Source organism: Puma concolor, chromosome B4 (assembly GCF_028749965.1).
Source record: "Puma concolor isolate L17-30 chromosome B4, mPumCon1.1.hap2, whole genome shotgun sequence".
Taxonomy (NCBI): Eukaryota; Metazoa; Chordata; class Mammalia; order Carnivora; family Felidae; genus Puma; species Puma concolor.
This window is the reverse complement of record NC_141673.1, coordinates 7174454-7188185: the sequence shown is the minus strand read 5'-3', so window position 1 is coordinate 7188185 and position 13732 is coordinate 7174454. Positions and strand designations below refer to the sequence as shown.

The window sequence follows — 13732 nt, the reverse complement described above, 5'->3', positions numbered from 1 at the left end:
TCGAGTGTCACTATGCACCAGACCAGGGGCTACTCTCTTTACATGTATTATCTCATTTTACCCTCACTACAAGCCGGTGATTCATATATTATCATTATCCTCATTTTAAGGACGAGGAAAATGAGGTTCACAGATGTTGGGTAACTTGTCCTGGGTTGCACAGCTAACCAGTGAGTGAGGCAGCATCTGAACCTGGAGCCACGCCTTCACCCCATGAGCTCTGGGTCTCTCCCCTCTCGCTCTGCAGCCTGCAGTGATGCCACTGTCTTTTCACCCATCTTCCTTCCCAGATGCACAAGTCTGGCGTCCTGAGGAAGGCCATTGACTACATCAAATACCTGCAGCAGGTTAATCATAAACTGCGCCAGGAGAACATGGTGCTGAAGCTGGCAAATCAGAAAAACAGTGAGTAAGCTCACTTCCGGTTGTAGAAGTCCTGTGCTGGGCACTGGGGAGGACCCACTGATGTGTACAGGGTGCCTTCAGAGGTGAAGCAAGAGCAAGGACCATGTGCCCCTCACCCAGCCCAGCCCTGGCCCAGGCGGGGCTCTGTAGAAACAGACCATTTGCCAGATGTGGTTTTCTTTGCAGAGCTCCTGAAGGGCATCGACCTAGGCAGCCTGGTGGACAATGATGTGGAGCTGAAGATCGATGACTTTAATCAGAATGTCCTTCTGATGTCCCCTCCGGCCTCCGACTCAGGGTCGCAGGCTGGCTTCTCCCCCTATTCCATCGACTCTGAGCCAGGAAGCCCTCTGTTGGATGATGCAAAGGTATGAGCTTCTGAAATCCCCTGATCCTTGGATCTTCCCCATCTCTCCTGAGTTAATTGTGGAAGAAGCTGCCAGCAAGGGCCAGGCCAGGTGTTCAGAGGACCGGGGCTGGAGAAGACTAGGAATTCAATGAAATTAGTCAGGTCCTCCTGTCTCCCCCACCCCCACAGAATCTGCTTAACTGGTTCAGTGTCGTCTGGTCTTAACTGGTCCTTGCTGAAAGAGACCATCTGAGAGGATTAAGGGCCAGATTCAGAACGGGAACACACAGCAGCTGTCACGCCAGCACGAGGAGTTGCCGGAGGCGCCTCATTACATCCTTCGCCCATAATGGGCCTGGCAAGACCACTTTTTGAGGTTGTTCAGTTGGTTTAGGGCAAGGCTGCCTCTGGGTCCTCTTCTGGAAATGATTACAATTTGCAATCTAACAAAAAACATTCCAACCCAGGGCCTTTAATTGTCAAAGAAAGCCCCTGGCAATTGTTTAATGGAATTAGCCAAAAGAGGCTCGAGCCTAATGATCTAGCCTGGGGAACCTGCAGAGACCATTGGCAATTTCTGACTTCGAAAGCACAAACTTCCCTTGTAGCCTAAGTTTTTGATCAAACTGTTGTAGTAACACGTACTTAATTTTACTGACGGAGCTCTAGTTTTGAAATATTTCATAAATGTGATTCTGTTTGATAACAAAAGACCATATGGTAGATACGTTGAATTAGCTAGGTATCTGTCCTCAGAGGACATTTTCAGATGGCTTTCAAATATCGAAAAGGAGTGGTGTAGTATGTGCACTCTGGGATCCAGGGAGATCTGGCTCTAGGCTTCCTCCCTTAGAGGAAGGCTCCCCGGGCAGGCAGGCCTCTGCCTCCAGTTGTCCCTCTGTGAAATGGGGAGGGAAGAAAAGCAACATGATGCTTTTACAACAGGCAGACTCCCGCAAGCAGATCCATACTGAAGTTGGATACCTTTAATCAACTGTGCTGATGTTTAATTTACACACAGTAAAACACACCTGCATGCAGTTTGTTGAGTTTTAACAAGTATAGACGCTTATGTAACTATCACTGTAATCAAGATATTTCCATCACCCACAAAGCCCCTTCATATACCATGGCAGGTAGTTCACACAACCCCCTCCAGCCTCAGACAGCTACTGATCTGCTTTCTGCCACTTCCGATGAGTTTGTCCGTTGTGGAATTCTACAGAAACAAAATCATGCATAATGTTCTCTTCTGTGACAGATAAGTAGGACTCCACTACCTTTGGTCTTCAGAACATGTCCTTGTCTCGGGTGGCAAGAGGGCGAGCGTGCCAGGGTTTGAGAAGCAGTGGGAGAGCTGTGGACTTCTTAGTTGCCTCCTGGCTCTATTCCTGTCTGATTTGGTGGTCTTAAATTTAAATCTCCCAGTCTGACTCCAGTACATATATAAATGTTAGTAAAATGCTGCAAAAACCCATGTGATGTTCATTCCAATCTCTCTCCCCTGTCTTGAAGGTCAAAGATGAGCCGGACTCTCCTCCTGTAGCCCTGGGCATGGTGGACCGCTCTCGAATTCTGCTGTGTGTCCTCACCTTCCTGTGCCTCTCCTTTAACCCCCTGACTGCCCTGCTGCGGTGGAGAGGGGCCCCCAGCTCTGACCAACACCCGTACTCTGGCTCCAGCCGCAGCATACTGTCCCTTGAGTCAGGTAGGTAGAGGGCCCTTCGTGCCACCAAAGCATGGGTGGGCTGCTGTGGCAGGAGATGGGCCCTACGTGTGCCAAATGCTCATTCACGGGGTCCCGAAGGGCTTTTGTCGCAGGCCTGGTAGGGACTGGCATAAGCCACATTTTGGAAGTAGCAGGGCAAGCCCAAGTTCAGTAAGAACAGAACAAATCAGGAACCCACACTGCTGTTGTCATGGGGGCAGGGATAAGGGAAGTGGGGGTATACCTATTTGAAGGAAGATGTGATATTTTTGCCTGAGTCATGAAACCAGTGGTCCGACCCCACCTTGACTAACACAGACTTTTGTGGCACCCAGCTCCATAATGACAAGGGCTACAGGGTTCCTGTTTAGGCTACAGAACTGTCCCAGATTTGCTGATAGTGATCCCTACCTAAAGCATTTAGACATTGTTACTAAATGAAGCAATCTTGTCATCCACACTTCTTCTGAAAGTGAGGTAGAAGGCTCTTACCTGTCAAATGCTGGGGGTCACGAGGTGCCCTGCGGTCCCCTACGGCTGCTCTGGGAGGCCTTTCCTCCTGGCTCAGCTGAGATGTTCCTCTTTAGGCTCTGGGGGCTGGTTTGACTGGATGATGCCAACGATCCTCTTATGGCTGGTGAATGGTGTGATTGTCCTGAGCGTCTTTGTGAAGCTGCTGGTCCACGGGGAGCCAGTGATCCGGCCACATTCACGCTCTTCGGTCACCTTCTGGAGGCACCGAAAGCAGGCAGACCTGGACCTCGCCAGGGTGAGTCCTGCCGTCCACCTCCCCCCTTCCTCCCCCAGGCTCAGCTGATAACTCAGTGACTTACATTGAGTAGCCAGTGTATAAAGTCCTGTCATAGGTGCTTGGGGGTGGCAAGAGCAGGACGGGACCCTGCCCCTGACAGTCACAGGGCAGCAGGTGAGAGGACACCTATGTGTCAGTGATTCCACGGACATGGGAGGATCTGCAGTCTGTGCTGTGACAGAGGAAGAAGAAAGTGCTGCAGGGGTTGGGGCAGGAAGGACAAATTCTGGCTGAAGGAATCTGGGACCTGAGCAGAGAGTGGTCAGGGAGGGAGGACCTTCCAGGTGGAGAAGTCTTGAATAGATGGGATATTTGGTGATCAGCAGGTGGGTCAGTATGTCTGGAGTTATAGGATATGTCTGGGACAGGTGAGGGCTAAGGCTGGAAGTGTATCTAGGGCCCAAATTGGAGAGGTCTTTGACTAGTAACTGATTTGGGGATTTTTTCCTAGGGAGAACCAGGAAGGTTTTTGAGCAGGAAAATTAGCTGAATGTTTTCTTTTGAAATCAATAAAGAGGGGCACCTGGGTGGCTCGGTCAGTTAAGCATCAAACTTCAGCTCAGGTCATGATCTCACAGTTCATTGGTTCAAGCCCCACATCTGGCTCTCTGCTGACTGCCTGGAGCCTGGAGCCTGCTTCAGATTCTGTGTCTCCCTCTCTCTCTGCCCCTCCCCCACTTGAGCTGTTTTTCTTTCTCTCTCTCAAAAGTAAACAAACATTTAAAAAAAAAAATAGGGGCGCCTGGGTGGCTCAGTCGGTTAAACGTCCAACTTCGGCTCAGGTCATGATCTCGCGGTCCGTGAGTTCGAGCCCCGCGTCGGGCTCTGTGCTGACAGCTCAGAGCCTGGAGCCTGTTTCAGATTCTGTGTCTCTCTTCTCTCTGCCCCTCCCCTATTCACGCTCTGTCTCTCTCTGTCTCAAAAATAAATAAACGTTAAAAAAAAATTTTTTTTTTTTAAATAGAAATTTAAAAAAAAAATTAGAAACCCAACAGGGGCGCCTGGGTGGCTCAGTCAGTTAAGCGTCCGACTTCAGCTCAGGTCATGGTCTCATGGTTCACGAGTTCGAGCCCCATGTTGGGCTCTGTGCTGACATCTCAGAGCCTAGAGCCTGCTTTGGATTCTGTGTCTCCCTCTCTCTCTGCACCTCCCCCACTTCCACTCTGTCTTTCTCTCTCAAAATAAGTAAACATTAAAAGAAAAAAAATTTTTTTAAGTAAAAAAAAAAAAATAGAAATCAACAAAGGAAAATTTATGGGGAGGATTCTGGGGCAACACACAGCATCAAAGGAAGAGTTAAACATCACATGTCAGAGGCACCAGAAGCAGAACAGTCCTTGGCTGCAGTACACTACAGGCCACCCTCCCCTCCTGCAGGCTGCAGTGCCCACAAGAGAGAATCTGATTGACCAGCCTGGAGCTGTCAGCCATGCCGAGGGCTGTGGGTACTGGAATGTAGATGTGGTTGTTGGGGGCCTATCCCTTGAAGCGGGACTATTCCCAGAAAAAAAACATTTCAAGATGTGTGTCTTAAAGGCAGGTTCAGGTCTGTGTTTAATGAATGTCATTCTGGCAGCTGTGTGAAGTGTGGGGTTGGGAGGAGGGGGCACCAAATACACAGAAGCAGGGTCGCAGCTCCTGGAATAGACCTGTCGAGAGGTGGTAAGAACCTGGAATGGAAAGGAAAGAGTGACTTGGGAAATATTTGAGCCGTAAAGTGGAATGGAAATGAAGTGGCATTGACTCCAGGATCGGGAGCGCTGGAGCTGTGGGATCTTCTGTCTGAGCGGTGTTACTTGAAGTGCCGTGAGAGGGCCCTGGGGGTGAGAAGGGACCAGGAGGCAGGTGTGTTCTAACACACCAGAGTGGGTTAGAAGCTGTGCATCAGCTGGGAGAGGGTGCTCCCTTTGTCCCGATCCACTTCCCATAATGGTGCAGGGAGGAAATACGGGTGTCATACTCACCGCAGGACACGGGAAAGGAGAGGATGGCTTCGTTCTGTTTCCCATTGATGAGAGAAACAGAGGCAGAAAGAGGTCTTCCAATACAGAGCCATAGATGCTCCATTAGAACCTCTCAGGCTGGCAAAGAGTAGTTCATCCAGATCCTTGGTTACAGTAGTTTTGCCATGTGTTTGTCTAAAGCCGTGGTTCTCAGAGAGAGGCGGTTTCTATAGGTGGGGGAGGGTGGGGCTGGAGGACCAAGAATTTGCATTTCTAACAAGATCCCAGGGGCTGACGCTACTTGTCTCCAGGAAACACACTTTGAGAACGTAAAAGCCTAAAAGATCATCTAAATGCATTTTATCATCTTATGTATAAAACTACTACGGGAATTTGTGAATAGTATTTGATCATAGATAGACCACAGTACAATCCCAATTTAGTAAAAAAAAAAGCCAGGAGAAAACATATGAAAATGTCAGCGATCATTCTTTCTGGAGGATAAGGTTCCTAGTGATTTTTTTACTCTGATAATCTAGGGAGTGAAGGGAGGGTAAAAGTTTTTGGTAAAGCAAAATAAAAAGGCCACAGCAAGGCCAGCGAACATTATACCTCTTGCTGCTTTCTAGGGGGATTTTGCGGCTGCCGCGGCCAATCTACAGACCTGCCTATCAGTGTTGGGCCGGGCGCTGCCCACCTCCCGCCTGGACCTGGCCTGCAGCCTCTCCTGGAATGTGATTCGCTACAGCCTGCAGAAGTTGCGCCTGGTGCGTTGGCTGCTCAAGAAGGTCTTCCAGCGCCGGCGGGCCACCCCAGCCACTGCAGCAGGCTTCGAGGACGAAGCTAAGGCCAGCGCCCGGGACGCAGCCCTGGCCTATCACAGGCTGCACCAGCTGCACATCACAGGTGAGGCGGGGGGTGCGGCTACCACTGCCAGCTGGCCTTAAGGTGCCCCGTGCCATCTCCACCCTGGCTTGGTTTGCCAGTTTTTGGTCCCAGTTGAAGCCCTTTTTACACTACTCTTCTCGAATGGTTAGACAGGCCTTCCACCCACACTCATGGCTGTAAAGATAGCTCGTTACTGCAGCTCATCAGTTTAAGATGCACATTTTTTCACATTAACATCTCTACCCTTGGGTTGTGTCCCTTATTTACACAGTGATATGGAATCACAGAGATATGGAATGGGTGAATTGGCACTGTTTTTTCCTTAGTGGTACCTAAAATTAATAGTAAACTTAAAATTGATGTCATCTTAGATTCAATGGAATATCATTTATTTCTTTCAACAAACTCCTGCTCTAAGGATAGGCAGGCTGGTCAGCAAGTGAATGACAGTTTAGTGTGGTAGTGGTAGCAGAGGATGGGGCTTTAGTCGGGAGGTGGGAGGGAGGGGGTACTTGTTGAGGGTTTCAGGAAGCTTTCTGAAAAGTCTTGGCTTTGCATGACAGGATGCGTAGAGGACGCCAGCTGTGTGGAAGGGGATGTGCCTTCCAGGCAGAAGGACATTCCCAGGGAGGAGCCCCACCTGGGGTCTGGAACTATACCAGCTGGGATAGTTCCCATCACTCATTCCCTCCACATTTGCTGGATGCTCTGTGTACCTGGCTTTATACAAGGCACTGAGAGGACAGGTGACTAAAGTATGGTCCCCACATTGCTTCCATCCTCCCTCCCCTGAAAAGAGAAAGCCAGATTGTGCCTCTTGAGGGAGACCAACACCCGATGCCTGTGCAGAACAAAGTGTAAGGGCTGATAAAAAGACGGGGCAGGCAGGGTGGCCCCGTGGGAAGAACATGGGGCTGATGAGGTCAGGAGGCCTGGCTTGGCCACCGTCTGGACCTTTGACATGGGGCCACCCCTGAAGCTGAGCCTCCCTTAGCAAAACGAGGGGACTGCTCGCCCTAGCCACCTCCCAGCCCTGTAGTGCGGACCAAAGCAAGAAACAGCATGAAAGCCTCGCAGCCTTGATGAGCCCCCGTGCCTATGCAAGGACACTTTGGCCCGTGACTTCAAGGTCACACCGTGTGAGCTGTGCGACCCTCATATGGGAGGTGTAGTAAGCTTTTCCTAGCCTTCCACCTACTAACCCGTGATGTGTCTGGCTGTCCTGGCTGTTTTATGTTACTTCTCCGTCAAAAAGATGCGTGCTTATATACTGTAGATTCTTTTAAAATGAAAATAAATTAACGGCAATTTTGTTTTCTTTGTTTTGTTTTCTAATTTTTATTACCTCCTCCGATATTTGGAGGCATAGGGTGTGTTAGCAGAACATGGTTGTGCTGTTGGCACTGTTTGGAAAATGTTGCAGTGCACATCTCCGAGTCCCATACAACAGCCTGCAGTCATAGTGGCTCCCATTTATACGTCCCATGTGCCATGTGCCGGGTACTTAACATGCATTTTCTCTTGTCCCCAACAGCCTATGAGGTAGAAAGGAACCTATGAGGTAGAAAGGAGCTACTGAGTCGCAGAGCCTAGCATCCCATCCAGGACCATCTGATGACAGAGTCCAAGTACTGTCTTCAGTCCTTCTGCTCTCACTCTGACTGCACTAGAGAAAACCTTGGTTTGGAGGAATGTGTTAACATCAGTGTCTGTGTCTGCCTGCCACAGGGAAGCTTCCTGCAGGATCTGCCTGTTCAGATGTGCACATGGCTTTGTGCGCCGTGAACCTGGCTGAGTGTGCAGAAGAGAAAGTCCCGCCGAGCATGTTGGTTGAGATCCATCTGACTGCTGCCGTGGGGCTCAAGACCCGCTGTGGGGGCAAGCTGGGCTTCCTGGCGGTGAGTACCCTGCAGGTCCCCTTTGCAGACTTGCACCAAGCACCCTTCCCCAGCCAGGAGTTAGATGCAAAAACGGGTGTGGGTCTGCCTTTGGGTGCTGACTATCTAGAGGAGTAGGTATTCATCCACTAGGCTATTTCACAAATATTTATGGCACTGAACAAAACAGACCCCCCCTGCCAAAAAAAAAAAAGAAAAAAAAAACCCCAAACCCTTATGGCTCTTATAAGCAGAAGTGGGACATTTTGGCACCTGAAGTAAGATGGACTCAGTGATACAGAGTGACCTGGATTCAAGGGGTTAAATATATGACTTCTGCTCTTCAAGTGGTCATAAAAAAAAAAATTTTTTTTAAGTTTATTTTTGAGAGAGAAGGCGCAAGAGGGGGGTGGCGTAGAGAGAGAGAATCCCAAGCAGTCTGTGCACTGTCAGTGCACAGCCTAACATGGGGCTCAAACCCACAAACCATGAGATCATGACCTGAGCCAAAGTCAAGAGTCAGATGCTTAACTGACTGAGCCACCCAGGCGCCCCGTTGTGGTCATAAAGATTTTTGAAATTTTCTGGTTGTGTCTTCTGATGTTTTTATTCACAAAGAAAGGTAGTGATTACATACCTTAATCACAGCACTGTGAGTCCAGAAACAGGAAACTGTGCACGTCTTCAAGGAACTCAGGTCAGACCCAGGGCAGGAACTGCTGTTATCAGGCGCCTCCGTTGTGCCCGGCATGGGGCCAGCCTTGGGAATTCACAGTTGGCTAATTCACATTCCTTGTTATCAACTAGCTCACAGCATCTGCTGACCTCAGGCTTTCTTACTCCAGCAGAAACAGGCATGTTTTATTCGGTGCTCTCTTTGAGTAGGCTGCTGAATACATCAGCCGTGTTCGGAACAGAACGATCACATCTCCGTTTGTTGGCATATCTCAGTAATGACACTGATGAGCTGATGAATAGGAATGTGCCCTGTGGTGACACTGATGTTTCCTGAAGTGTGTCACCACAGTCTAGGTGACAGAGAGCATGGGAAAGCCCAGTGTATTTTCTGTGTCTCAATCTTGTCTCAGTGACCCTAGATAACATGTTCGTTCAGCAAACGTTACTGAGTCCCTGCTCTAGGCCAGGCATCCTCTGCAGTGGAAATGCAGCAGTGAGCAAGACATTTGCCCTGTCCTCAGGGAGCACACAGTCTGGCAGGGAATTCAGACAAGGAACAGGCCTTAAGGACAGTAGGTGAGTGCAAGGCTTATTTGGCTGCCCAGAGAACACACTGGGCTCTTAACCCAGTCTTCAGAGAAGTCAAGGTGGCATTTCCGGGCAAGGCCAATCTAGGCTAAGAGCAGTAGGCATCAGCCAGGCTGTTTCCCTATTCCATTTGTTTGTCCTAATGTCTGATAACATAGGCATGTTATCACACTTGTAACTTCGTGTCCCCCCAAAGGTGTTTTGAAGACCTTAATTTTATCAAATACAATGCACATACAGAAAAATGTGCACATTTTAATTTACAGCTTGTAACAACTGCCCAGAGCCAAGAAGTAGGACTTCTGGGGCGCCCAACTGGCTCAGTTGGTGGAACATGTGACTCTTGATCTCAGGGTTGTGAGTTCCATGCTGAGTGTAGAGAGTACTTAAAAATAAAATCTTTGAAAAAATAGAAGAGGGTGCCTGGGTGGCTCAGTCAGTTAAGTGCTGACTCTTGTTTTCAGCTCAGGTCATGATCTCACAGCTTCTGAGATTGAGCCCTGCATCAGACTCTGCACTGACAGCATGGAGCCTGCTTGGGATTCTCTCTCTCCCTCCCTCTGTGCCCCTCCCCCGCTCATGCTTGTGTGATCTCTCTCTCTCTCTCTCTCAAAAAAAAAAAAAAAAAAAAAAAAGAAGTAGGACTTCCCATCATGCCCAGAAGTTTTTGCAGGCTTTCACTCACACTGCCCCCTACAAAGATAACCATTATTCTGAATTCGGTCACCATAGTTTAATCTGCCTCTTCATTTGTTATTTCTATAAACTTTTATTAAAGTTTACTTATTTGTTTTTGAGAGAGAGTGTATGAGCAGGGGAGGGGCAGAGAGGGGGGGGAGAGAGAGAGAGGGAGGGAATCCCAAGCAGGCCCCGCACTGTCAGCACAGAGCCCAGCTTGAGGCTTGATCTCACGAACTGTGAGATCACAGCCTGAGCCAAAATCAAGAGTCGAATGCTTAACCAACTGAGCCACCCAGGTGCCCCTTTATAAACTTTTTGTTAAAGTATAACATGCATGTAGAAAAGTACGTAAATCATAAGTGCACAGTTCAGTGACTGCACAGAGTGAATGCACTCATAAAACCAGCAGACAGATCAAGAACAGAACATGACCAGGACCCCAGAAGTGTCCCTTGGGCCCCCTTGCAGTTAGCAAACTACCCCTACCCCTAAGCTCTCCAGCCAGAGTGATCACCATCCTGATCACTTCGCATGTTTTGCCTCGGAACTTTGCACGAGGGGAGTCCTACAGTATGTGCTTTTGCTCAGTGTCATGTGTGAGATTCATATGTGTTGTTGCATATAGTTATGGATGGTCTATTCTCATTGCTTTATAGTATTCCATTCTATGACTAGACTTATAGATGGACTGCTGAGTTGTTTCCTGTCCTTGGTTATTGGGAATAGTGCCGCGGTGAACATTCATCTTTTGGTGAGCATGAGATTGCATTTCTAGGGCTGGTGTTGCTAGGTCAGCGGTTATGTGGATGTTCAGCTTTGGTAGACGCTGCTTAACGGTTTCCCAAAGCAGACGTACCAGTTGCCACTCGCCAGCAGTGTATGAAAGAAAGTTCCAGCTCCACATCCCCACCGAACAGAGGATAGTGTCATCTCTGGCCCTTTTGGTGGTGCCTGATAGTTTTCACTTGTAACTCCCAGGGGATTAGTGATGTCGAGCACCTTTTCATTGGCCGTTTGGATCTTCTTTTTTGTGAAAACCACAGAAGAGTCCTACCTATTTATTTGGGATGCTGGTCTTTTTATTGATTCAAGGAGTTCTTTGTTCTGGCTCCAAACCTTTGTTGGATGTGTGCTTTGTATGGATCTTTCTCCCTCTGGGGCTTGCCTAGTCTCTCTCTAAATGGCGTCAACTGATGAGCACAAGTTCTGAATATTTGTCAAATCAGATGATTAGTCTTTTCTGTTACATACACTTTGTGTCCTGTTCAGTGAATCTCTGCCCTATCTCACTTGTGAAGACACCTTCCTCTGTTGTCTGCGAGACACTGGACTTTTTTTTTCCACATCCAAGTCCATATCTACCAGGAGTTGATTTTTTGTATGAGATGGAGGTAGGCATGCAAGAGCTACTTTTTTTTTTTCCACTTGAATGTCTCCCTGCCCCAGACTCTTATTAAAATGACTCTCCGTTCTGCTCTGCACCAAGTGGTACTTTTTTCATAAATCAAGTGTCCGTATATAACGAGTCTGCCTCTGGATGCTCTGATCTGTTCATTGCACAACACCACACACCCCTAATGGTCGAGTCTTCTAATATGACCTGATATCTGCATGTATCAGCCCTCTAGCTTTAGTGACTAGTGTTACCTCCCCCTATAAATTTTAGGATCATCCTGTCATCCCAGAAGTCCCTCTGGGGTTTTGATTGTCCTTATTGCCAAGACGCAGCTACCCTTCAGAGGGACTCAGCCCATTTGAGGAAGGTGTATGTGTGGCAGCTGAAGATCAGGAAAGTGTTTCCCTTAAAACTGTCCCTGCCCATGAGGCCCCATCCTCAAAAAGATTTGGTATGCCTGACAAGCAGTGAACAATGTGATGTGTACTTCCTCAGAATTTTCTTCTTGCATGTACTAATATATATGCATTATAATCTACTTGGTGTGATCATACCAGAAACCCTGGTTTACCACTTGCTTTTTTCAACCAAACGGTAAGTCTTGGGCCCCTTTCTTTGTTGCCTCCTTATTCCGCCGGGGGACTTGGTACCTCGGCACGTTTGCTGTCGGGCCCTGGGGTTGTTTCCAGGATTTGCGGTTCTGGTGCTGCAGAGAGAGTCGTCACACACTCTCCTCACCCACTTGTAGAAATGTCTCTTGAGGTTAAATCTCTAGAGATGGTGACACTCACTCAAAGGCCAAAAATATCTGGAACACTTGATGTATTGCCAAATTTGCATTTTCAGTAAGGTGGGCAGAGGAGAGGAACTGATTCCTAGGAAGGTAACTGCCCCTTTCATCTGTTTGCTTCTTTTGGGAGGGGACAGATTAGGAGACCCAGATAGTACTCTCCTAAAGAGGAAGAAGAAGCTTTGAATTCAGCCAAATATATTTAGCTAGCAAATGAGTCAGACTTTGAAGGCAGGTGGAGGGCTGGCCTCTGTGAAAATGATTTAGACCAGAGGTTTGCAATCTTTCTCAGCTCATGGCACCCTTTGTGTCTCAGTAATTTTTTCATGGTTCCGTAGGCTAAAGGAAATCCCTAACGGTTCTGTTTAATTTTTTTAATGTTTATTTATTTTGAGAGAGCGTGCACAAGTTGGGGAGGGGCCGAGAGAGAGGGAGAGAGAATCCCAAACAGGTTCTACACTCAGTGCAGAGCCCGACATGGGGCTCAAACCCATGAACCATGAGATCATGACCTGAGCGGAAATCAAGAGTCTGACACTTAGCCACCTAGGCGCCCCAGAAATACCTAACAGTTCCATTTAATTCATTAGGTACAGACATCTTGATATCTTGATACATATTTATCTCTTAACAATTTAGTAGCCATTAAAAAATATACACAAAATTGAAAGAAGAAATAATTTTTTTTTTAATGTTTTATTTATTTCTGAGACAGAGACAGAGCACGAGTGGGGCAGGGCAGAGAGAGAGGGGGGGACACAGAATCCGAAGCAGGCTCCAGGCCCCGAGCTGTCAGCACAGAGCCCGACGCTGGGCTCAAACTCACAGACTGCGAGATCATGACCTGAGGCGAAGCCGGACGCTCAACCGACTGAGCCACCCAGGCGCCCCAAGGAAATAATATTTTTATTCTTGATAACCATGGTTACTTACTACTGGGGTACATGTGTCTGTTGGGTATCACATACCTTCTCAAACTTTGAAATCAGAGTAACACCACCAATTTTGTCTCCTGTTCCACAGTGATTTTCATGCAGCACTTGCTTTTTATTACAACAGCCTCTAAAAACCCAGCTTCTTAAAGGTGTGATATCATCCAAAGGAAGGTCGTGCAATCTCCCATTGAGACTTCCAACCACCCCCATTTACTAGTTTACCTGGTGTCTGACTTGTGTTGAGCATGGCTGTATTTATTTACCTCAGAAAATATCCCCTGTAAAATATCCGGTGGCGCCCCTCCCAAGTTCAGGGTGTTGCTTTCAGAGTGCTTGGCACACAGTTTGAGAACCATAGGGGAAGCCCGGTGTGGGAGGACTGTGGAATCGGGACTGGCTGGGTGGTACAGGGTGGCTCTTGGGATCTAAGCAGTTCTGAGTCTCCAGCCACAGCTGCTCAGTTTGGCAGTTAGCAGATGACTTAGAGGGGAGGGGGCTCACACCCGCAGCTTGGGTAGATTCTGGTGTCTGTAAAAATTATCATAAGGTGATAATGCCAAGCAAATTGAAGAGCAACGGAAGTTACTTTTTTAGTTTTCCTTCTGGAAATTATGCTGTGGAGACTGTATCCCAGGATTTATATTTCTTATTAATTCAAATCACCAAATTCCAGCTTACACACA

General features: G+C 48.1%; 1 protein-coding gene across 1 annotated transcript in view; it reads left to right on the top strand.

Moving 5' to 3' along the window:
- The window catches only part of SREBF2 (sterol regulatory element binding transcription factor 2), a 58328-nt gene that overhangs the window by 29406 nt on the left and 15190 nt on the right, over nucleotides 1–13732 (top strand). The window contains exons 6-11 of the mRNA XM_025926788.2: nucleotides 291–405; nucleotides 592–773; nucleotides 2270–2462; nucleotides 3050–3231; nucleotides 5846–6122; nucleotides 7833–8002. Of these exons, the coding sequence (XP_025782573.2) occupies nucleotides 291–405; nucleotides 592–773; nucleotides 2270–2462; nucleotides 3050–3231; nucleotides 5846–6122; nucleotides 7833–8002 (1119 nt within the window). The remainder of the gene's footprint in view (nucleotides 1–290; nucleotides 406–591; nucleotides 774–2269; nucleotides 2463–3049; nucleotides 3232–5845; nucleotides 6123–7832; nucleotides 8003–13732) is intronic.